At 35.1% G+C, this 24,032-nt stretch overlaps 1 protein-coding gene across 2 annotated transcripts in view; it reads left to right on the top strand.

Annotated features, from left to right (window-relative positions):
* Trip11 (thyroid hormone receptor interactor 11) overlaps window positions 1-24,032 on the top strand; it is a 64,768-nt gene that overhangs the window by 27,708 nt on the left and 13,028 nt on the right. Inside the window, exons 12-16 of one of the 2 annotated variants that reach the window (XM_048799213.1) lie at window positions 1,531-1,620; window positions 2,138-2,319; window positions 6,966-7,129; window positions 8,272-8,375; window positions 12,347-12,446. In XM_048799213.1, coding sequence (XP_048655170.1) covers window positions 1,531-1,620; window positions 2,138-2,319; window positions 6,966-7,129; window positions 8,272-8,375; window positions 12,347-12,446 — 640 coding nt within the window. Of the gene's footprint in view, window positions 1-1,479; window positions 1,621-2,137; window positions 2,320-6,965; window positions 7,130-8,271; window positions 8,376-12,346; window positions 12,447-24,032 lie in introns of both variants that reach the window. The other variant, XM_015494851.2, reaches the window with a different exon arrangement.

Raw genomic sequence — 24,032 nt, 5'->3', positions numbered from 1 at the left:
CCCTAAGTTAAGTAGTTCTTAAATATTATATTGAGGAAATTACCATGAACTAAACAATTTCTTCAATCTTCTGAATATATTTTGAGGGCATCTTTAGATTACACAGGTTAAACATCCCTAATCTGAAATCAACAGATACTCAATCTGTTTAGAGGAAAAGGTATGTTTCTCAACAGGAGATCTTCAGGCCTATTTAATTTTGTAAGCATTTCTTCTTTCTTTGTAATATGAAGAACAAACTTAACTGAAAAACTATTTGGAAAAGATTAGCCTCCCTATCCAGGGATGGGTATTGGTTTTATGATTCATTTTCAGTGATTTTATCCTGCCATTTTTATGTTCTTTTTCTTTTTTAAATTTCCTTGTTTGTTAAGAGAGAATGGGGTCACACTGTGTTGCCCTAGCTGGGCCTACAATCCTGGGCTCACCTGATTTTTCTGCCTCAGCTTCCAAAGTAGTGGGACTCTAGGTGCATGGTGCATGCCACCATTCCTGGCTTATATATTCTCAAAGAAATGAAAAGTTTACATGGACACTTAAAATAATACTGTATACTCATTTGATATGCATATCTAAAACATTAAAGGATTAACTGTAAATGGCCTTGACATTTTTGTGTGCTTTTTAGAATTCCAACTATTGGCTAAAATTCATGGCCCTACTTTTGCAGTGAAGGGTTATCTTTTATCTGCTGCCATTAATATGTTGTACTTGTCCAGAATGCATTCAAAAATAAATTTTCATTTACTGTCTAGCAAGATTTCATTTGATAGTTGCTTTTGTTAAATTGTTGCCAAAAGTATTCTTTTAAAATAGGCTGCACATAATATGAAAGACTTACCTTTCTCTCTTTTGCCAGACACTTGACATCATTATTTCTCTTTAACAATCATGGGTGCCTGATGAATGAATGCATGTGCACGCGTACACACACACACACACACACAGGAAGAATCCCATTTCTTTTGTGATTTGGAGGCTTGTGGACATTGTAAAATGTAAATAGAATAAATTTGGAGAGATTTTTTTTTTTTTTGCCTTGTTGGGTTCCTTTTAAAATATGTCTAGTGAACTTTTTCAGTTAGACTAATTATAGATTTACAGAAGAATTACAAAGATAATGAAGAGTGTTCTCATATATTAATACTCAGTTTCCCTTATTATTAACATCTTACACTACTCTGGTACATTTATCTCAGTTAATGAGGCAGTGTTGAGGCATTATTATTAACTAAAGTTCATATATTTGAATTCTTTAATTTTTACCAAATGTCCTTTTCCTGTTTGAGGATGCCATCTGGGATTCCACATTATATTTAGAGGTCCTATATCCTTAGGCTCCTCTAGATAGACAATTTCTCAGACTTTCTTGTTTTTATTGACTTTGACCTAGTTAACTATACTTTCAAATTATTTAATGAAGAAATGTCTTTTTAAAAGTGTATTTTGTTCAAAGCTAAAGTTATTTCTTTCTAAAAGGGAAAAGCTGGGGAGTTAAATCAGCTTTTAAATGCAGTTGAATCAATGCAGGAGAAGACAATTATGTTTCAGCAAGAACGAGACCAAGTCATCGTAGCCTTAAAGCAGAAACAGATGGAAAACAGTACCCTACAGCATGAGGTATACTTTCATTTTAAAGGGACAATGAATCAAACAATAAGTTTAATAATTATTAAGATAACTGGAAGGACTACCAAGTAAAATGAACTTATCTCTTTGTTGATTTTTCTTAGACTCCTCTGATTTGCTATAGTAGGATTTTGATCTCCTAGAGTACTTTTTATTTCAGTTTTCAAAAGTGAAAACCAAGGCATATCTTGGATATAAGAAAAATTTCTCATAAAGTAATGAAATAAAGTGACATTTACTGAAAAAGTATTCTGTCACAAAGAGGCCATTGCTTTTGTATAATTCCATCTTCCATTATAGCCACAGCAAATGAGATCTTACTAAAGCTTTGGAATGAATATGCAGCGTGATACCAGGTGAATTTTTCCTAGCATAAATACATCTTATTCTATACGATGTTAGTATAATAAACTTCAGTAATGGGAAGAGATTGATAGCAAAGTGGTTTGTGAGAGGGTGGGGAGGAAGGATTATATAGAATAAAAGTAAAGAAATGTCCTCTACCTAGGTTCAACACTTACGTGACAAAGAACTACGCTTAAACCAGGAGCTAGAAAGGCTACGCAGCCATCTTTTAGAATCAGAAGATTCTTACACCCGGGAAATTGTGGCTGCAGAAAACAAAGAGATTCAACTGAGAAAGAAAGTCACACTATTGGAGGAAAAGCTAGTTTCATCTTCTAACGCAAGGTAATTTTTTCATTTGTTTGCATTAATTTCAACTAACTGAACGTTGCTTGAGTGTCAGACTCAGTACTTTTCATGTTAGCTGATTTTCATGAAATTCATCATCTCCATTGTACAGATGAAGAAACTAAAAGTAAAGAGATTTAAAAATCTTCCCAATATCAGGCACAGTGTGTGTGTGTGTGTGTGTGTGTGTGTGTGTGTGTGTGTGTGATTTCCTAGATTTTTTTACTTGTCATTATAGGAGAATATTGTGAAATTCTGACTGATGTAATTAGCTCTGAAGCTCCCCAAAAACTAATTTTTTTCATCAAATGATCTAAGCTTGAACTAGGGATGGATATTAGAAGGGAAGAAAATAAAGGAAGAACCAAAGTGAATGTCTAGTTCACCATGAAGGATGAACTTTTGGTTTATTATTATTTTTGAGTGACCAGGTCTTTGCTTATATATTTAAAAATTTTATTTCTATCAATAGTTTTGTTAAATTCTTTATTATAAAATCATTGTGTTTTTCACATTAGAAAAATCATATAAACCAAAAGAACAGAGCACCACTCACCCAAGATAATCTTTTGTTGTTGTTGTTTGGTACCTTTTTTTTGTTGTTTGTATTTGTATTTGTATTGTTTGTATTTATACATATAATGTATTTTTTAAAAATTTTTATTGTTGGTTGTTCAAAACATTACATAGTTCTTGACATATCATATTTCACACTTTGATTCAAGTGGGTTATGAACTCCCATTTTTACCCCGTATATTGCAGAATCACATTGGTTACACATCCACTGATTTACATATTGCCATACTAGTGTCTGTTGTATTCTGCTGCCTTTCCTATCCTCTACTTGTATGTAATTTTGTATAACCATGAGGGTCTCCTTCCATTTCCATGCAATTTCCCTTCTCTCTCCCTTTCCCTCCCACCTCTCATCCCTGTTTAATGTTAATTTTCTTCTCATGCTCTTCCTCCCTACTCTGTTCTTAGTTACGCTCCTTATATCAAAGAAGACATTTGGCATTTGTTTTTTAGGGATTGGCTGGCTTCACTTAGCATAATCTGGTCTAATGCCATCCATTTCCCTGCAAATTCCATGATTTTGTCATTTTTTAATGCAGAGTAATACTCCATGTGTATAAATGCCACATTTTTTTTTATCCATTCGTCTATTGAAGGGCATCTAGGTTGGTTCCACAGTCTTGCTATTGTGAATTGTGCTGCTATGAACATCGATGTAGCAGTGTCCCTGTAGCATTCTCTTTTTAGGTCTTTAGGGAATAGACCGAGAAGGGGAATAGCTGGGTCAAATGGTGGTTCCATTCCCAGCTTTCCAAGAAATCTCCATACTGCTTTCCAAATTGGCCGCACCAATTTGCAGTCCCACCAGCAATGTACAAGTGTACCCTTTTCCCCACATCCTCGCCAGCACTTGTTGTTGTTTGACTTTATAATGGCTGCCAATCTTACTGGAGTGAGATGGTATCTTAGGGGGTGGTTTTGATTTGCATTTCTCTGACTGCTAGAGATGGTGAGCATTTTTTCATGTACTTGTTAATTGATTGTATGTCCTCCTCTGAGAAGTGTCTGTTCAGGTCCTTGGCCCATTTGTTGATTGGGTTATTTGTTTTCTTATTGTTTAATTTTTTGAGTTCTTTGTATACTCTGGATATTAGGGCTCTATCTGAAGTGTGAGGAGTAAATATTTGTTCCCAGGATGTAGGCTCCCTATTTACCTCTCTTATTGTTTCTTTTGCTGAGAAAAAACTTTTTAGTTTGAGTAAGTCCCATTTGTTGATTCTAGTTATTAACTCTTGTGCTATGGGTGTCTTATTGAGGAATTTGGAGCCTGACCCCACAGTATATAGATCATAGCCAACTTTTTCTTCTATCTAACGCCGTGTCTTTGATTTGATATCAAGCTCCTTGATCCATTTTGAGTTAACTTTTGTGCATGGCGAGAGAAAGGGATTCAGTTTCATTTTGTTGCATATGGATTTCCAGTTTTCCCAGCACCATTTCTTGAAGATGCTGTCCTTCCTCCATTGCATGCTTTTAGCCCCTTTATCAAATATAAGATAGTTGTAATTTTGTGGATTGGTTTCTGTGTCCTCTATTCTGTACCATTGGTCCACCCGCCTGTTTTGGTACCAGTACCAAAAAGCAAAAATGAGATCATTAGTGCTGTTATTTGTAACCTTTTTCTGTCACCTAATATGAGCATCAGAATACAGTAAGCCATGTATTTCTGTACTATCATTTTATGGCTGCATATAGTATATGGATTTGGATTTGTTATAATTTCTTTAACCCAATCATTTATTATTGAACATTCAGAGTGTTTCAACCTTTCAAAATCATGGAGAGTGCTGTCATGATATCTCAAGACTTTTTTTTTGTGGTGAGGACAGATTATTTCCTGTGTAAAATTTGAGAACTTTCAAATCAAGGGGCATTTAAAAATTTTTGAGATTGAATCATCAAATTATCTGCTAGAAAAATTATGTCTACATTTATTTCCATTAGTGATATTTGCATCTTTTATTTTCCTTTCGCTATGTATGACACACATGAAGATACAAGGAGGTAGTAGATGTTATCTCTTTGAAAAGAGTTTAAAAGTAAGTAGAGACAAATTTCTAGTGAGTTCCTCCGTCTGCTTTGAAAAGTATATTATTATATCCTTTGACTCACAAGGAAATTTTGTTTAATATAGGGATTAAAACAATGATCATTGGTACATGCATTACTTTGGCAGAAATGCCAAAACATCCTTAGGCTGTGGCATACTTATAATCCATCTTTGCAGTTTTTAGGCCCTTGTTTTCCTTAATTAAAATAGTTTCTAGTCTGTGTCTCTGTCGTTTACTCTTCCTAATAACTTCCAGGATAAACTTCCCTAAGATGAGCTTTGATCTTGTAACTCCCTTTTTTTGAAACAAGTGTCTCGACTTCTGTGATTGGTCCTAGGCTACTTTCCACCTTAGCCTTCTTTTATACTGTCATCCACATCCAGCCAAACTATTATTCAGCTCCTCAGAGTATGATTTCCTTTCTTTCTACTTTTTCTTTTCATAGTAATCCTTCTACCTGAAGTGTGGGCCTATCCCTACCAGTTTTTCTGTGAGTCCCACCTATTCTCCAAATTCTGTTTTCTTCATGAAGGGTGCCTTATTTAGTACCCCTCACCTTTTTATCAAAAAATAGTTCCTGTTGTGAACTTGCGTAATACTTGAGTCTTTGGTAGGGCAGATATATTTTACTTGAGGGTACAGGTAGTTCTTGACCTATGTTACACTGTCTCCCATGCTATACAGTGTAAGTTCATTGAGGTGAAGTGATGAGCTATTCATTATGTACCCTTCCCACCATATATGTTATATACATAGTTTATAGATATTCAGCAATATTTGTTTTATGAAAAACTCAGATATTTAAACCAATTTATAGTGTTTTGAGCCCTTAATAGTAATACTTGGTATTTATTAACTTTTTTGAGGGCAGTCATAGCACATCTTATCCTTACAATCAACAGTTTGATTTGGGAAATGGAGTTCAGGTGGTCTTATCAATTTACAGTTCTTTCCACAAGAGGGTGCTATTTGGTAAAGTGTCTCCAAAGTGAGTTATTTAATGCTTTTCAGTATGAATTTAACTGGAGGTTAAATACTCATGAAGATCATAGCAGTATTTTTGATGTAATCATAATACAATAAAGAAGTACACCAATGACATAAGCCTGCATGCAAAGGTGCTATATAAATAGATCTCTTAGGAATCTCTGTGTTATTATTTGGAACAGGGGTAGGGTTTATTGTATTATATTTAATAAAGGCAATAAGAGAGATGATAATGAAAGATAACTAATCATAGCAGTTCATCAGTGGGACAGCCTTTAGAAAGTTATACATACATCATGATTGCAAGTGATAAAAACAAGGGAACATCATAGAACGGACATCCATTTCTCCTTAGCTTGGACAAAATGCCTTATGCTGACACAGTGACTTTGAAGGGCCCTTACAGTTCAGCATTTTATGATAAATTATATGTTAGTTTTAGTTTGGAAACGTGAAAGTTGCAGGCTCTTTATAAGTTTTTCTTTTGCCAGCATTTCTTGTTTAGTCTAATTGTCAGTCTTTAAAAGGCCTGCTGTTTGGTGAAAGTCACCTTCACAGGAAGGATAATTGAATTAACAGAAACAACAAAGATCAGAAAAATTCTCCCAGTTCTTGAACTTGAATTTAATGCAGTAAAATGTAAGGAGACTCAAATTTCTAAAGACAGAAAGTAGATGGTGGATGCCAGGGGAAGGGGGAGTTGTTATGTAATAGGAATGGAGTTTCAGTTTGGGAAGTAGAAAAGCTCTAGAGATGGATGGATGGCGTGATGATTGTACAACAATGTGACTATACTTAGTGACTCTGAACCATATACTTGAAAAGATGGTTAAGTGGTGAATTTTAAGTTATATTTTGTCACAATTTTAAAAATGTATGAAAGATTTCATCTTGTTTAAGTGTCTAAAAAAATACTTTGAAAGCTACCTTGTATGTAATGCAGTAAGATTTATGTTGGGAAAATGTTTCTTCTTGCTGAAGTGTCTAAATAGGTAGAAGCAGTTTGACTTTGATTCTTTTGTTTGAAGTCATCAAGCCAGTGTGCAGATAGAGTCGCTGCAGGAGCAGTTGAGTATGGTGTCTAAGCAGAGGGATGAGAACGCACTGCAGTTTTCGCTCTCCCAGGAACAAGTAAAACAGTATGCCCTGTCATTAACCAACCTGCAAATGGTTCTAGAGCATTTCCAACAAGGTAAGTTGTGTGGTTGATCTTGCAGTGAAGAGAAATTGTAGTTGTTAGTAATTTTGCCTTATGTTAATACTTCTTTAGGTTAGACATGGGGAAATCTTTGAAAATTTTCTTGCTTGTTAAGGGGGAAAGACATCAAAAAACCATCAAAAAGTTAATTTAGACTCCTTTTACAATTAAAACTAAAGAACATGAACTGTATTTAGTAATTATTGAAAGCTTTGTGTTTAGTATGTTATTACTAGTTAAAATCAAAGTTGGAATTATAAGGATAACATGAATAAGGATGATCCAATGATAAAGGGGAACAAAAAGAAGAACATAGAAACAAGGCGGTTAGGTTTTTGAGATGTTGATTGGAGGTTAAATCCTCTTCAGAGTGTTAATTACCAGTAATTACTGTCCTTTGAAGTATTTATTTATTAACTCCTTACTCTGGTCATCTGGACTTTGAGATGATTACATTTTCTGGTCCAAGTGAAAAATTTTTTTTTTGAGACATACCAACAGTGATCAAAGCTTTTTTACCCTGAGAACCAAATACGCTTTACATGCTTTTCCACACTTGACCTTCCATCCTTAGATTTATCCAGTTGACTCCATTCACTTATGTAGCCACCTATATGTTTATTCATACATTCAGTAGGTACTGACTGAATTAATTGCTAAGTAACTGACTGGGAGCAGGCAGGAGGAGGATTAGGGGATATGAGGATACTGAAGTAACCAACAAGAGTTTATAGTTTTTTGTCTACACAAAACTTTAAATTTGTACCTCTGTATTCTTTCAGACTTACTCACATGGTTGAAATTTTATACTTTAAATTGTAAGAGTTCTCAGGTCTACTTTACAATATAATGTGATTGAGTATACAGCATATAGAGTAGTGTGGCACTGAGGCTGTAGAGAAGGCTTTGCCGAAAAGGAAGTATTGGATGGAGTTATGAAAGGAGAGAAGAATATCCAAGATCAGGCTTTAGGCAGAGGGAAATACTAATTTATTTAGTTCCACTTGATCATTAAGATATATAAATTTCTTGTTGAGGTGTTTGAACTGTTGTCAAATTATTAAAGTACAGGTGGTTTAAAATTCCAGTTTTATCACAATTGCAAAATATTAATATAACTTCTTTTTCTCTTTTAGAAGAAAAAGCTATGTATTCTGCCGAATTAGAAAAAGCAAAACAGTCTATAGCTGAATGGAAGGAAAAGGCAGAAAAATTAGAAGGAGAAGTATTGTCATTACAGGTAGACCAAAAGAGTTTTCTCTTGTAAATCTTATTATTCATGGTATGATTACTTGTAGATCCTTGTCTTGGAAATTCTCTTCTCTTCCATTCATATAGTAAATGTTATTTGAGCGGCTGCTGTATATCCAGCACAGTTTGGGGTCATAACAGTGAATAAGGTAGTCAGGATTTCCAGAGAATGTAGATGAAGGCACGTTTAATTTTTTAGCACACATAGGTATTTTAGCTATTTCTAAAGAAAATTTAATCTGCATTTTTTAACTTTATAATTTTCTCTTTTAAGCAAAATAATATTGGGTATTACATTTCACATGGATTCAAATAACATATATTACCCCATTAGATCTCTTTCTTTTGTAAGTATCCGCCTTTAAAAAGATTTTTCTCTTTATTATTATGCCATATTTCATATACACAAAATTATATATAAGGCATGTATAACCTAACCTTTATACATAAAGGTTAATAAACTATTGTTATAATTTACTTACCCATTTTACTGACAAAAGAACATTTTAGATATCTTCTGTACAAATTATGTGGTTACGTACTTCCTTGTTGTTTATATCTCCTGGTACACACACACATGAATTTCTTTCAGGTATACATTTTGGTTGAAATTGCTGAGTCATAGATGTTTGTGGCGGATTGCAGATGGCAGATTTTGTTCTTTTGTGTTTATATACTCCTACCAAGAATGCACAGGAGTTCTTGTTCTGCATTCTTGTCAGCACTTCACATTATTAGGCTTTTTAAGTTTTTATCAAACTGGTGATTGGGAATTTGTTTCAGTCTGTTTTGTGCTGCTATTACAAAATACCATATACTGGATAGTTTGCAGTGAAAAGAAATTTTATGGGCTAATGGTTCTGGGGGCTGAGAAGTCCAAGACTAGTGTCTGATGAGGTCCTTTTTGCTGTGTCCAACCCCTGGCAGAAGGGCAAAGAGAGGGCCAGAGAGAAAGCAAGAGGGGGCTGAATTTGTCCTTTATAAAGAGCCCAGGCCTGAAATAATGACATTAGGGTGGTGTGCCCATGACCTAACACCTCCCAATAGACCTGCCTCCCAACACTATCACACTGGGCCTCAGATTCTAACACATGAACTTAGGGGGCCACATTCAAACCATATCAGACGGACTCTCTTACAGTTTTTGTATGCATCTCCTTGACTACTAATGAGGTCACACATCATTTAGTGTAGCTGTTGATCATTTGTGCTTTCTTGTAGGTTCATGGATAGGTTTTACAGGCTACATTTTATCCAATGCTTTTAGTTATGTCCAGTGGTTCTGAAGTATCCCATCTGTCCAACTGCTAGCATGGAAGTCCGGGTCCCTTTTTTAAACTAGTGTTGTGTGTATATGTGTGTGTGTGTGTGTGTGTGTGTGTGTGTTTTAATTTTAAAATGTAATATACATTTAAAAAAGAACAAAATAAACCAGAAGAAATGATGAGGGAATTAATGAAGATAGAATCTGAAACTACTGAAATAAAAACCCAGAAAGAATAACAGCATAAATGCTGATGTTTGAAAATACTTGAGTGTAGTTTTAAGCTTTGATAATTTCATGAATGTAAATACAAGGTTTAAAAATATCATTTGAAAGTTTATTAAATTTCCTTTATATTAAATTTAGTTTCTTGGACTTGGAATATTACTTTTTTTTGGGGGGGGGCAGTACTGGGGATTGAACTCAAGGCCTTGCTGGACAGGTGTTCTACTACTAAACTATATCCTCAGCCCTGAATAAAACATTTTGATCTAAAATTTAGTTTCAGTTGCTCTGTGTATCAGAGTTCAACCCTTAGTAGCAGAACTTAGTGGGGTGTATGTGTGTACATGTATGTACATATATAAGTTTATATGTGTATTATATACGATATAAACATGATTTATTATAAGGATTTGACTACATAATTGTAGAGGCTGGCTAAGCAAGTCTGAAGGTTGCCGTGATGGTGGTTAAGATGGGAAGACCACATCAAAGGCAAGCAGAAGTCGTAGGCACAGGCCATAGATGCTGTCCACAGGCAGTCAGGAAGGTCATAAGCAGGACAAATCTCCATGAGCACAAAAGAAGCTGCTGTCCACAGAAGGAGTTTTTTAGTCTTTTTTGGGGAAGCCTAAATCCCTGCTTTTTAAGAACTTCAGTCAGGCCCACCCAGAATTCTCCAGGATAATGTGCTTTCCTTAAATTCAACTGATTAAGGGATTTGAGTGCATTTACAAAATACCTCTCCAGCAACATCTAGATTATATTTAATTGAATAGCTAGAGACTGTAGCTTATCCAAGATAATACAGCAAGAAAGCTATCACTCAGATTGAAAACTTGGCTTGAAATTTAGATGGGTAAATTCTCCAGAATAGCCAAGAAAATTATGAAAAAGAATAACAATGAGGAGAGACTTGCCGATTAGATATCAAAATAGAGCCACAAACCATTACAATGTTGACTAGATTAGTGGAACCAAAGAATTCAGAGAAAGAGCCCAGGATATACTTGAAAATTAAAACTAACCCCTGAGAAAAGGGGATTGAAAGTTTATTTAAATTATCTAAATAATAACGTTGGAAACTATCCATAAGGAAGAAAATAAAATCAGACTTCATCTTAACATCAGATACAAAAATAAATTCCAGTTGTATTAAAGCAAGAAGTCTCAACTGGAAGTGGTGTTAGATATCTGGGAATATATATAGATTGAATTTAGGGGCACTCCATCACTGAGCCACATCCCCAGCCCTGTTTTGTATTTTATTTAGAGTCAGGGTCTCACAGCGTTGCTTGGTGCCTGGCTGTTGCTGAAGCTGGTTTTGAACTTGCTGTCCTCCTGCTTCAGCCTCCTGAGCTACTGGGATTACAGGTGTGCACCATGGGGATATTTTCAATTGTTACAGTGACTAAATGGTTCTTCTGACATTCAGTGAGCTAGGAATTATCAAAAGTATTCCACTGGAAAAAAGTATTCCACTGTATTAATGATTTAAATATTAAAAAAAAAAAATAGCTGGGCATGGGGCACATCCCTGTAATCTCAGCAGCTCAGGAGGCTGAGGCAGAGAATCACAAGTTCCAAGGCCAGTCTCAGCAATTTAGTGAGACCCTAAGCAACTTTGCAAGACCCTATCTCAAAATAAAAAGGGCTGGGGCTATGGCTCAGTGGTTAAGTACCCCTAGATTAAATCCCTGGTTAATTCCCCCACCCCCCCACCCCCCGCCAAAATTATCTTGCAGTAGAATCTAAAATACTACATGTTTAATCTAGGGGCAAGGAGGATTCCAATAGTCTAAATTTAAGTTGTGAAAGCAAAGTAGTAGGACATGTTTGACTATATACATTATAAAAATACTTAAATGACAAGTGGTAATAATAGTCGATAAACAAGTGGCAAATCTTGTAAATTTGTGTAGCACAGATGACAGAGGGTTCATATCTACAAGGTACTCTTACAAGTTAACAAAGAAAACAGCGCAGCAGACGCACACAGGCAAAGAGGTTTTTCATAAAAGAGCAGATTCAACTGTCCTGTAAACAGGATAGAAATGTTCAAATGCAATAGTAATTAAGTAAATGATTTAAAGTAATGAAATCATAATGAAACAATCATTTTATGTGTGTTATACTTGGCAAAAATTTTAAAAAGTGAGAACATTTGTTGTTGTGTTTCTTGAATTTGTATCTTTGTAATTTTATTTTTCCTATTGTTAAATTATTTTACTTCTGTCACCATGTGGTCTTTTTTTTGTAGCATCTTCTTTTTTATTTAGTTTCTTTCATAAAGGCAGTATTGTATGTGAAAGACTGCAGGTTCTGTCTTTGATACTTACTAGTTGCATTAACTTGCCCGAGGTCATAGAGGTGCAGCTTCATCAGCCAGGGTGTAAAGGATTGATTCTATCCCAGACTGATAGTTTGTAGAACCATTTTTGGATACTGCTTTTTAATAAACTTTCCTCCCTCAGGAACGTTTGGATGAAGCAAATGCTGTGTTGGATTCTGCTTCCAGACTTACGGAACAGTTAGATCTAAAGGAAGAACAGATTGAAGAACTTAAAAAACAAAGTAGGTTTTTTTGTTTTTCTTTTCCTTTGTTCTTCCCAACAGTACTTGTGTTGAATCAAATGTAGTCTTCCACTATGCATTTGCACAGTTGAATGAGTCCAATAGTTTATTTGGTGTGTGAATTCCATCTCCATCTCCTATGACTGTTTTGCTTCTATTTGAGTCTGATCCTAAAGAAACCAGATTTATTAAGAAGGATCTGGATGTCCAGTTAATTCTCCTGAATGTTGAAACGATGCTGTTTTGTTGGTTGTCATCCTATTGTCATCCAAGGGGTTGATTTGACTGATTCAACTTTTAAAAAAAATTATTAATATATTTTTTAGTTGTAGATGGACACACAATATCTTTATTTATTTTTTTGTGGTGCTGAGGATCGAACCTAGTGCCTCACACATGCAAGGCAAGCACTTTACCACTGAGCTACAGCCCCAGGCCCCTAATTCAACTTTTTATGGTTATGACTTCTCCCTGATAGGTTCATGTGCATCCAACTGAAGGCATCTTAGGAATCCAGATACTAAGGGGGCAAGCAGTTGGAGAGGACAGTATTCTCAAGTCAAAGAGTAACTTTTTATGAATTGAATGTCTGGGTATAACTAGATTTTTATGACAGTAGTTGGACTTAACACACAGGCAGACACTTACCATGTTTTTTTCCTTCCTCCCTCTTTCCTCCCTCCCTTCCTCCTTCCTTCCTTTTTTTTTTTTTTTTCATGCTTGTAAGGTATCATAAGTCCTATCTGTTCCCTAAGGTGAGCCCTGTGTTTAGGATTATCAGTTGGGGTTCAGGTTATCAAGTGGCTCATAATGCTTTGTTGATTCTAACAGCTGACAATGATGACATGTCCTCATTTAATCTCTGATTTTGGGGTAACCAGGAAGTTGAGGCTATTCTAAGACTATGTGTAGTGGGTAATGATTCAAGGTGATAGGAGAGGTCCCATGGTGGAGCCTAGAAATCCCTAATCCTTGGGTGTCTTTGTTGGAATGGTGGTAATAAGGCATGCAATGAAGGAATTAAGAAAAACATACCATCTGATTCAAAAGAGAAATAGAGAAGATAATGTTAAGTGAAGTTAGCCAATCTCAACCAAATGCTGAATGTTTTCTCTGATATAGAGAGGCCGATTCATAGTCGGGTAGGGAGGGGGAAGCATGGCGGGGAATAGACGGACTTTAGATAGGGCAGAGGGGTGGGAGGGGAAGGGGCATGGGGTTAGAAATGATGGTGGAATGTGATGTTCATTATTACCCAACGTACATCTATGAAGACACAAATTGGTGTGAATAAACTTTGTATACAATCAGAGATATGAAAAATTGTACTCTGTATGTGTCATAAGAAATCTAATGCATTCCGCTGTCATATAGAAAAAAATTAATTAGAATAAAAAAAATAAAAACAGGCAAAATAGAAGGAGGTGGAAAAGCAGAGGTACTGTCAAAACAGAAGAGTGACTTGGACATTAAGGGGGTAAGCAGGCAAAAACCTTTGAAGCATGGATACCAAAGGAGAACCTAAGTAAGTTGGCCTAAATCCAGCAGAAGAAAGGAAATATGGGATTTTTATAAATAAAAACACCCAGTAAGGTATGAGGTAATTTTCCTCAGAATAACTTGATTTGAGGCAGATTACCACCAACTAAAAGCCCTCTACTTTGTAAGAATCGGCTAGCTTAGAAACCAAGTCTAGTGGATATGCCTGGAAATAAGCAGCAAAGAAACCATACGTTCTAAAGCTCTATTGCAGGCATTTGACAGCAGAGCCTGTGTTAGCTAATCCTTTCTTATTATATTTGCCATTTATAACAATTCTAAAGTAAGTGGGTATTAGTTCCATTTTATAAGGTAAAGAAACTGAGATTTGAACGCTGATCTCTTTACTCATGCCCGAAGTTATGATCTTTATACATTATTACATTCTTGTCAGGAAAATGGTTATATATGGTCTGACTTTATCTTTTGTTCTGGATACCTTCACCTTCCTGGAAGATATGGTAGTATCATCTATTTTGTTCCCTCACAGTTGAAATGACTGCTTTACTAAGAGATGTTATTTTTTGGGAAAAATTCACTTAGATGGAAGGCCATTACAGTTTAGCATCATTTGGAACACATATGGCAGTCCAGAGGGGGGACACTGATTATGTAATGGGTTAGCTAAAGAATTCATCTCTGGGGCTGGGGATGTGGCTCAAGCGGTAGCGCGCTCGCCTGGCATGCGTGCGGCTCGGGTTCGATCCTCAGCACCACATACAAAGATGTTGTGTCCGCCGAAAAACTAAAAAAATAAATATTAAAAAAAAAAAAAAAGAATTCATCTCTTAGGGCTAGGCTCAAACTCATGGAGTTAAAAAGGTGAGTTCTGAACCAACTCATTATCTGTGCCATGCTTCCATGTTATCTAAGGCCATGCATTCCCTTTTAGACAGCCACCTGAGTAATCTGCAGTAGATTATAAGATTTTTTTAAAAATCTGTGATTTGTTGTAGTTGGTAAGGATGCCAGAGTCCTTGCAGTATTTAGTACTTGTTTGATTCCCATTTAAACTCCCAGTGGTAGAATCTTTTCAGATTTTCTTGATCATGTCTGATTGGACTTAGGTGGACTAGTTTCCTATTCATGTAAAAAAATTACAACTCACTGGTGCTGTGGCCTACACCTACAATCCCAGCTACTAGAAGGCTGAGGCAGGAGGATTGCAAATTTGAGGCAAGGCTTGGCAATTTAGCAAGACCCTCTCTCAAAATCAACTAAGAAATTTAGACAGGGCCAGGGATGTAGCTCAATGATAGAGTAATTTGCAGTAGATTATAAAAAAACCCTTGGGTTTTATCCCCTGTATTTCAAAAAGTTTACAATTTTTACTCATCATCACAGTGTAAGAACTTTGGACTTAATTTGTGGAATCAGTGTTAGCCACAAGGGAAAAAAACAACAACAACAAAAAAAACTGTGCCATGAGGCTTGTACACATGGTATTTGAAAAGCAGGCAAGGGGCCAGAGTCACACAGACAAGAAGGGAAGTAAAGCTGCAGTGGGTTCTGTCTTTAAATTTTTTCCTCTCTTCCCCTGGCATTGGGGATTGAACTCTGGCATGCTAGGCAAGTGGCTCTACTGCTGAGCTATATCCCCAGCCGTTTAAATTATTCTTGCCTTTTATAGCCTCCTGTAAGTCTGTTTTCTTATATTACCTAAGTGTTTAATACCACTTTTATATCTCTAAACACACAAATGTGATTTTCTCAAAACTGTACTATTGATCTGATAATATAAATAAATCTTTGATTGGCTTACTTATTTCAAAAAGAATTATTGTATACTTCTTTCATAAATCATTAAGTACTTTAAATGTTGATTGATGTTGTAATACTGTACTTTATTTTTAACACTAAACTTGGCCAGACAGCAGAAATTTTTGCCAGGAGAAACAATTTTGAAAAAGACAGATTGGGTTTTGTTGCGATGAAGTACATAGAGACTTCAATGTAGAGGCAAAGTATTGTTTTACTTCTAAGCATTTGTACACTAATGATTAGTTGATAGGCAGTTTCAACATTTAAACAATATTAGGAAACTTGTTTTAAAAAGTGGTATTTTATTCACAATGGTTGATTTTTATCACTGCTATCAGAGATGAGATGATTTAGTCTAGTCAAACAAAAGAGAATGGTTGCATATGACACCAGTATCAAAACACCAATATCATGCTCATGATTTCAGCCCTTCTTAGAGTGCATAATTATTATGCCCTGAACATTCAACTGGGATCATGAGTTGAGGGTATTTATAGGCCTTGTATGAAAAATGTAAAGGTAGATGCTTTATTGGGCATTAGCTACTTAATGAGAACCAATCACTTGACTTTGTATTAGGTGCTGTGTAGCATATTAGAGAGATCCCTTTGTACAAGGAACAAAGGAAACTATATATAGCACAGATACACCATGAGTTAAGACAGTGGCGCACAACAGTGATCATATGACAAGTGTGCATTTAGTTTCTCTAGAACCTATTAAGGGTCAGGCAGCATAATGTGGAGGAAAGGAACTTGAGGGAGAGCCTTACACCACTAGTAGGTTCTTATTCTTTTTTTTAAAAATGTGTTTTAATTAGTTATACATGACAGTACAATGACCTTGACATATCATACATTTGAATCAGATGGGATATAATTTCTCATTTTTCTGAGTGTACAGGTTGCAGAATCACATTGGTCATGCAGTCACATATATACACACAGTAATAATAATGTCTGTTTCATTCTACTATCCTTCCTATCTCCCCAACCCCTCCCCTCCCCTCCCCTCACTTCTCTGTAGATTCTTACAAAGAATAAGAACTATTTAAAACTGTGAGAACTGTTGAAAACTGACTTACATATTCCCCGCTATACCTCTCCAGTAACAATAAAAGGAAACCCTAAGGTCCTATGAGTACTATATTTTAATACATAGTGTTGACTGGTAGAAGGGTTACTATTATCCTTTAGTTTTGGAATTATTCCACCTGAAGGCATGCTTTTTCATTTGTAATTTGAAAAAGTTTAAGAAGACTTATTTCACATACCACATTATATTTGTTTTTTCAAACTCAGATAGGACGGTGTCATTATTGAGTATATTTAGATCCAGAATTTTCATAAAATTGTTATCGATGAGATATACACATCAGTGTAAACCTAGACTGTAGCTGAACCATTAAAAGATGTGTTATCACGGGGCTGGGGATGTGGCTCAAGCGGTAGCGCGCTCGCCTGGCATGCGTGCGGCCCGGGGTTCGATCCCCAGCACCACATACAAACAAAGATGTTGTGTCCGCCGATAACTAAAAAATAAAAAAATATTTAAAAAAAAAAAAAAAAAAAGATGTGTTATCTCGCTGTCATTCTTTTTTCACTTCTACCATCATCCTTGAGATAAATTCCTGCTTAAATGAAAATGATTGGATAAATAATTAGCAAATAATAGTTCTTGTTTCAGTAACTGTTACTTAAAAGAGTGGTGAATTTTATGATATGCAAAGAAAAACAAATTTTCATATGCAGTATAATTTAGTTCTAAGTTGGGAAAATGTTTTGGGTCTATCTGCCATTTTATACCTCTATTTTAAAAGGTTCCAAACTACTGTGTCCTGCCCCCTCCCCTGCCACCTGCTTTAAAAGAAAGCTTAGAAACTTCTTTTAAAAAAAAGTCTTCTTCAGAGTTGAGAATGGAAAATTTCCTTAGAATATTTTTTAAAAAGAAAATCTGAAAGAATGTATAAAATGAGTTCCAGTAAAAACTTACTATAATATGAAGCTTAAAACCATTTTAAAACTACAAATATAAAAGAAGCTTAAAATGTTTTTCATGGAACTTCCTTTGCGGAGCTTTATGATAGAGTTTTTGTTTTAAATAAAGACATTCCGTTTTCTAGGACATGATTTATACAAGAAAACATATAATGACTTGTTGACCATAGGCCAAATACATTCCCAGACGCTTTGTTACCCAAACCTTTGAGGGATTTCTTTATAGATGTTTTTGGCAGAAGTGGTGATTTTAGAGGAAACATATAAGAAGTACCAGATGCAGTGTTCTGAATTGCCATAAATGGTTAAAAAGTTATTTGTGATGATATAAACATATGGGTATACTAGACAATGCCAAATTTGAATTTATATATATATATATATATAAAATTTAGGGAAATAATTAAGCTCTTTTCAACTTAATATTTCCTCTTTTTTTTTTTTTTTTTTTTAAATCAGAGTTTGAACCCATGGATATTTAACCACTGAGCCATATCCCTAGCTTTTTAATTTATTTTGAGACCAGTCTCACTAAGTTGCTTAGGTCCTCACTAAATTACTGAGGCTGGCTTTGAACTCGGAATCATCCTGCTTCAGCCTCCAGAGCCACTGGAATTACAGGTGTGCACCACCTCGTCTGACCTTAATGGTTACTTTTTTTTGGTGGGGGGTGCTGTTTACTGGGGATTAAACCCAAGGACAATTAACCACCGAGCCACATTCCCAGCCTTTTTTATTTTTTGAGACAATGTCTCACTGAGTTGCCTAAGGCCTCGCTAAGTAGCTGAGGCTGGCTTTGAACTTGTGATCCTCTTGCCTCTGCCTCCTGAGTTGCTAGGATTACAGGCATATACCACTGCATCCAGCCTTAATGAGTACATTTTTAAGTATGTTTGCCTAGTATTAGTATCTTAAATGAACTATGTTTTAGAAATTTTAGTATTTCAAAAACAATTAGTATAAAGGAAAAAGTAAATTATGTACTAGTGAGAACGTTTTGAGTTAACATTTTTTATGCTTTCTCTTCTTTCTATAGATATGGATAATTCAGAGCATGAATAATTTATTATTTTCTTTTTCCCAGATATTCTCCCTTTTTAGAGAAAATCATTCTTTTTTTTAAAATATTTTTTGTTTTAGGTAGATGGACACAATATCTTTATTTTATTTATTTATTTTTATGTGGTGCTGAGGATTGAAATCAGTGCCTCAAATGTGCAAGGCAAGCGATTTTCCACTGAGCTACAACCCCAGCCCCAGAAAAATCATTCTGTATTTATCAAATATTCATTTTTTTATCTTCTGTATACCAAACACTGCAGTAGGCATTGGAGTTACCAAAGACAGGGACAAAGGTCTACTTCAAGAGATTGACAGGCAGAAAAGGGAAGACAACATGTGTCAAGTAGGTGCAACCCTTTCTCCTTAGTTTGTGGAATGAAGGGCTGTTGGGTATAGAAGACCCCACGAGAGTGAAAACTAGGTACAATTAAGTAGTAAGAAGTTGCTGAAAAGCATTCCAGACAGGAGGAGAAACTCACATGAGTTAGTATAATCCAATAACTGGCCAAAGACATGTTTTCCTAATAATAACCAAGTGCAGTGTACATGTGAATGCAGGTGTGTGGGGAGGCAGGATGTAGTTTGATGTGGGGGCTGGGAAGGTGGAGTTAGAAATGGGTTGTTGCATGGAGAAATGAAACTCTTAAGCATGGATCACAAACACAAGTTGTCAACTGAACCAGAATGATAATATGAGAGCAAAGGAAGAGGATAGAGACTGATGAGTTGAAGTTTTTCTTATGGGTACAGCAGATTTTTAGCTCTGCACAAGCATATGGTCCCATTGTTGATAAATCTCCAATCTTTCAAGAGATATTGGAAATCTGGATGTTCATTTGAAATATCCCCATTTGTTAGTGTGACAACTAATTTGCATTTTCATGAAAACCCTGTGTGGGCTGACCAGAACACTTCTTTGAGCTGGATATAGTCCATCCAGCTGATTTGTAATAGGGAAATATTACAGTAATATTGCTTTTCTCTGACAAAATTGCAATCCTTTCTTTTGGGATTTGGCTAGTCTGTGTAACCTTTTTAAATCAAATACTATGTAACTTGACTCATTCACTCTTAAACAGCTTTTCAGTTTCAGTATGGAAAACATAGTACAAATTATGCTCTACCTAGGGGTAGAGCACTTGCCTAGCATGTATGAGGCATTGGGTTCCATTCTCAGCCCTGCATATGAATAACTGAATAAAATAAAGGTCCATCAACAGTTAAAAAATATTTTTTAAAAAATATAGTACAAATTATCTGCATTCATAATAAAGGGTGAGGGAGGAAAATGGAGAGGGAGAACAGATTTGGTCATATTAAAAATTTTATGTAAAATCTTTCATCAGGGTACAGTGGTGCATGCCTGTTATCCCAATGACCCAGGAGGCTGAGACAGGAGGATTACAAGTTTGAGGCCACAATTTAGTGAGGCCATAAGGAATTTATTAGTGAGATCCTATCTCAAAATAAGAAGGGCTGGGGATGTACGGTTATTGGTAAAATACCCTGGGTTCAATCCACAGTATCCAAAACAAACCAAAACAAACAAACAAAACCTCTTTCAAGTATATACACTAATAATAGAGTAATTCCAATTAACCAAATAAATAATTCAACAGACCTTGTTATACTATTTTGTTTTAATCATAGATTATAATCCATTGGAATTCAAATTAGTGAGGTTATAATGTATTTATAAAATTTCTTCAAGTTCATTTTTAGGAAGTTAACTTTTTACTCTGAAATCAATAATTATGATTATGGGACAAAAAAGAAGTAACCATGTACTCTAGACCTTAAAATTACATGTCTAATAGGGTTGATAAGAATTGAGTTAAAAGGCAAAGCAGATGCTAATATATCTCAACTTCAAATTATAAATAGATAGGATATTTGTAAAAAAAATATATTATTTGGTGTTGAAGTATAGTGGTCTTGTATACATTGAAATTCTATAATAAAAAGACTACCTAATTTTCCTTTGGTTATATTTAATGAATAAGTGAAATTTCTTTATATTAGATTTAATATTTTATTAGGTTTAAATTTATTTTCAAGATTGCCATTGAAAATAGGACACCAGACCAAATTTGTTTACTGACATTTAAATATATAAATAAAATTATCTTTATAATATTTTTTTCTTCCTTCTATTGACCCCTTTGTTGTAGTTCTTAAAGATGAAAAATATGGGGGCTGAGGTTGTGGCTCAGCGGTAGAGCACTCACCTAGTACGTGTGAGGTATTGTGTCCTACTACAACCAAAAATTATTTTTTTTTAAATATGAAAAATATGAAAAATGGAGGGAAAAATCACAAAATATTAGCATTAACTGAAATGTAACATACGTTTGATATTGATTAGGGCTGCTGAAAGATGAACTCCTCATTAGTTATTTTAAGAAATCAGGTGAATGAGTACTGATGTTTTATATAGGACTCTACTGTTTAGAAAATCCACATTTGATTATTCAGTTAATTCTCTCAAAATCCTTTGAGATAAACATGTTCATTTTTCAAAAAAGTAACAACATCTAATCCTAATGATAGGACGATGGTTCATATTTAGGTCTTGGACTCAAGTTCTGGGCTTTGTGTATTGTTTTCAGTCAAGTGACTGTTCAGTAGAGCTGACGTGAGTCTTGTCCATAGGATGAGATTAGACATGAGATATCCAAATGACTTTGTAGGGAGTGTGATTAATTTTAAGATTTTGTCTGAAGACAGTATTATAGCGCACTGTCACTGATCACAAAATGTGAAGTTATGATATGCTGACTTACTGTAATTACACTTTGTGTTTGATTTTAATTTTAAATCAAGTGATGAAGACTGTGGCTCTGTCTATAGAGTTTTGAAAACCCCACTGTGGAAGTTTAGTGTGTCCTGTGCTCAGAGTCACTCTCTCCCCAGACTAGAGTCAATCTTTCGTATTGCTTAACTTAAACACACCCCTTCCCCACTCTAACTTCTTTTTTTTTTTTTAAACAAAAAATACTTTTAGTGAAAAATACAAATCATATTTTTACATTAAATATTATAAATCCATTAATTGTTCATAAATAAAATGGTGTTTATGTCATTATTCTGCATCCCCAAAGGCCTGCTGCATGGCATCCAACGTTATCAATCCACACTCTTAAGTTCCCTAATTCAGCCCAACTTTTTAACTTCTGGACAGTATCTACCCATTCCATTTTAGACTCATGGCTGTTTATCACATTTCTCTGATAAATATTTTAAAAGGCTAATTTAATATAAACATTAAATTATATAGACATAAACTCAACTATAGGTTAAAGTCTTGCTAATTCTACACTAAAACCACCATCCACCCTTGCAGAGACTCTTCATTAACATTTAGCAGTTTGGTATTATTCTTTCATACTTTTCTTGAATATACCAATATATAGATATCTATTGTGTGCTCTTATTTCTCTGTATATTTACACAAACATACACTGATACACAATTGAAAACATGTACATATTTATATGCTGTGTGTATATGGGTATAGACTTTAAGTAATATTTTAAATGCTGTATTTATTTCTGCTATTTATTTCACAACAACTTATGAATATAGTACACATATAACTATATATAGTTTTATTTCACTTTTTTTAATTTGATTTTATTTTTTTAAGTACATGATAGCTAAATTCATTACAATTCTTATTACACATATAGAGCACAGTTTTTCATATCTTTGTATATAAAGTATGTTCACACCAATTTATGTCTTTATACATGTACTTTGTTGTTTTTTTTTGCATTACAATTCTTATTACACACATATACCACAGTTTTTCATATCTCTGTATATAAAGTATGTTGACACCCAATTCGTGTCTACATACATGTACTTTGGATGATTCCACCATCCTTGCTAATCCTCTGCCCCCTCCCTTTCCCTCCCACCCCTGTTCCCTATCTAGAATTCATCTATTCCTCCCATGCTCCCCCTTCCTACCCCACTATGAGTCAGCCTCCTTATATCAGAGAAAACAGTTGGCATTAGTTTTTTTGGGATTGGCTAACTTCACTTAGCATCAACGCCACCCATTTACCTGCAAATGCCATGATTTTATTCTCTCTTATTGCTGAGTAATATTCCATTGTGTATATATGCCACAGTTTTTTTAATCCATTCATCTACTGAAGGGTATTTAGGTTGGTTCCACAGTTCAGCTATTGTGAATTGTGCTGCTATAAACTTTGATGTGGCTGTGTCCCTGTAGTATGCTGTTTCTAAGTCCTTTGGGTATAGAATGAGGAGAGGGATAGCTGGGTCAAATGGTGGTTGCATTCTCAGATTTCCAAGGAATTTCCATACTGCTTTCCATATTGGCTGCAACATTTACAGTCCCACCAGCGATGTATGAGTGTGCCTTTTCCACCGCATCCTCGCCAACACTTTTGGTTGTTTGTCTTCATAATAACTGCCATTCTGACTGGAGTGGGATGGTATCTTAGAGTAGTTTTGATTTGCATCTCTAATTGCTGGAGATGATAGACATTTTTTCATATATTTGTTGATTGATTGAATAACCTCTTCTGAGAAGTGTCTGTTCATGTCTTTGGCCATTTATTGATTTGTGTTTTTTTGGTGTTTAGCTTTTTGAGTTCTTTACATACCCTAGAGATAAGTGCCCTATCTGATGTGTGAGGGGTGAAGATTTGCTTTTGCTCCCAAGATGTAGTCTCTTTATTCACCTCACAGATTGTTTCTTTTGCTGAAAAGACACTTTTTATTTTGAGTCCATCCCATTTATTGATTCTTGGTTTTAATTTTTGCGCTCTAGGAGTCTTATTAAGGAAGTTGGCGCCTAATACTACATAATGGAGATTAGGGCCTACTTTTTCCTCTATTAGACACAGGGTCTCTGGTTGTATTCCTAAGTCCTTGATCCATCTCCCACTCTAACTTCTAAAGAATCCTTTTGGCATGTGAGGTTATTTCACAGGAATATTGTATTTGGCTTAAAGTCATTTCTAAATGGTGCTATTTGCCTACCTGTGTAAATGCAGTTCAAATTGTGGTTTGAGTTAGTCTTCAGTTTTTAAAGAGAAAATTCAGAATCTCTGATGGGAGGAGAGTAAATGTTCCTGGAGAAAAAGAGGTGCCTCTGGAGACCTTGGAAGTGGGTGGTTGCCTTTTTCTAGCCTCTCAGTTAACACATTTCTTTCAACCCTTTTCCCTTAATTCTGACTTTGTTCTTTTTCTG

The sequence above is a fragment of the Marmota marmota genome, unplaced genomic scaffold, assembly GCF_001458135.2.
Source record: "Marmota marmota marmota unplaced genomic scaffold, marMar, whole genome shotgun sequence".
Taxonomy (NCBI): domain Eukaryota; kingdom Metazoa; phylum Chordata; class Mammalia; order Rodentia; family Sciuridae; genus Marmota; species Marmota marmota.
This window is presented reverse-complemented; position numbering and strand designations above follow the sequence as displayed.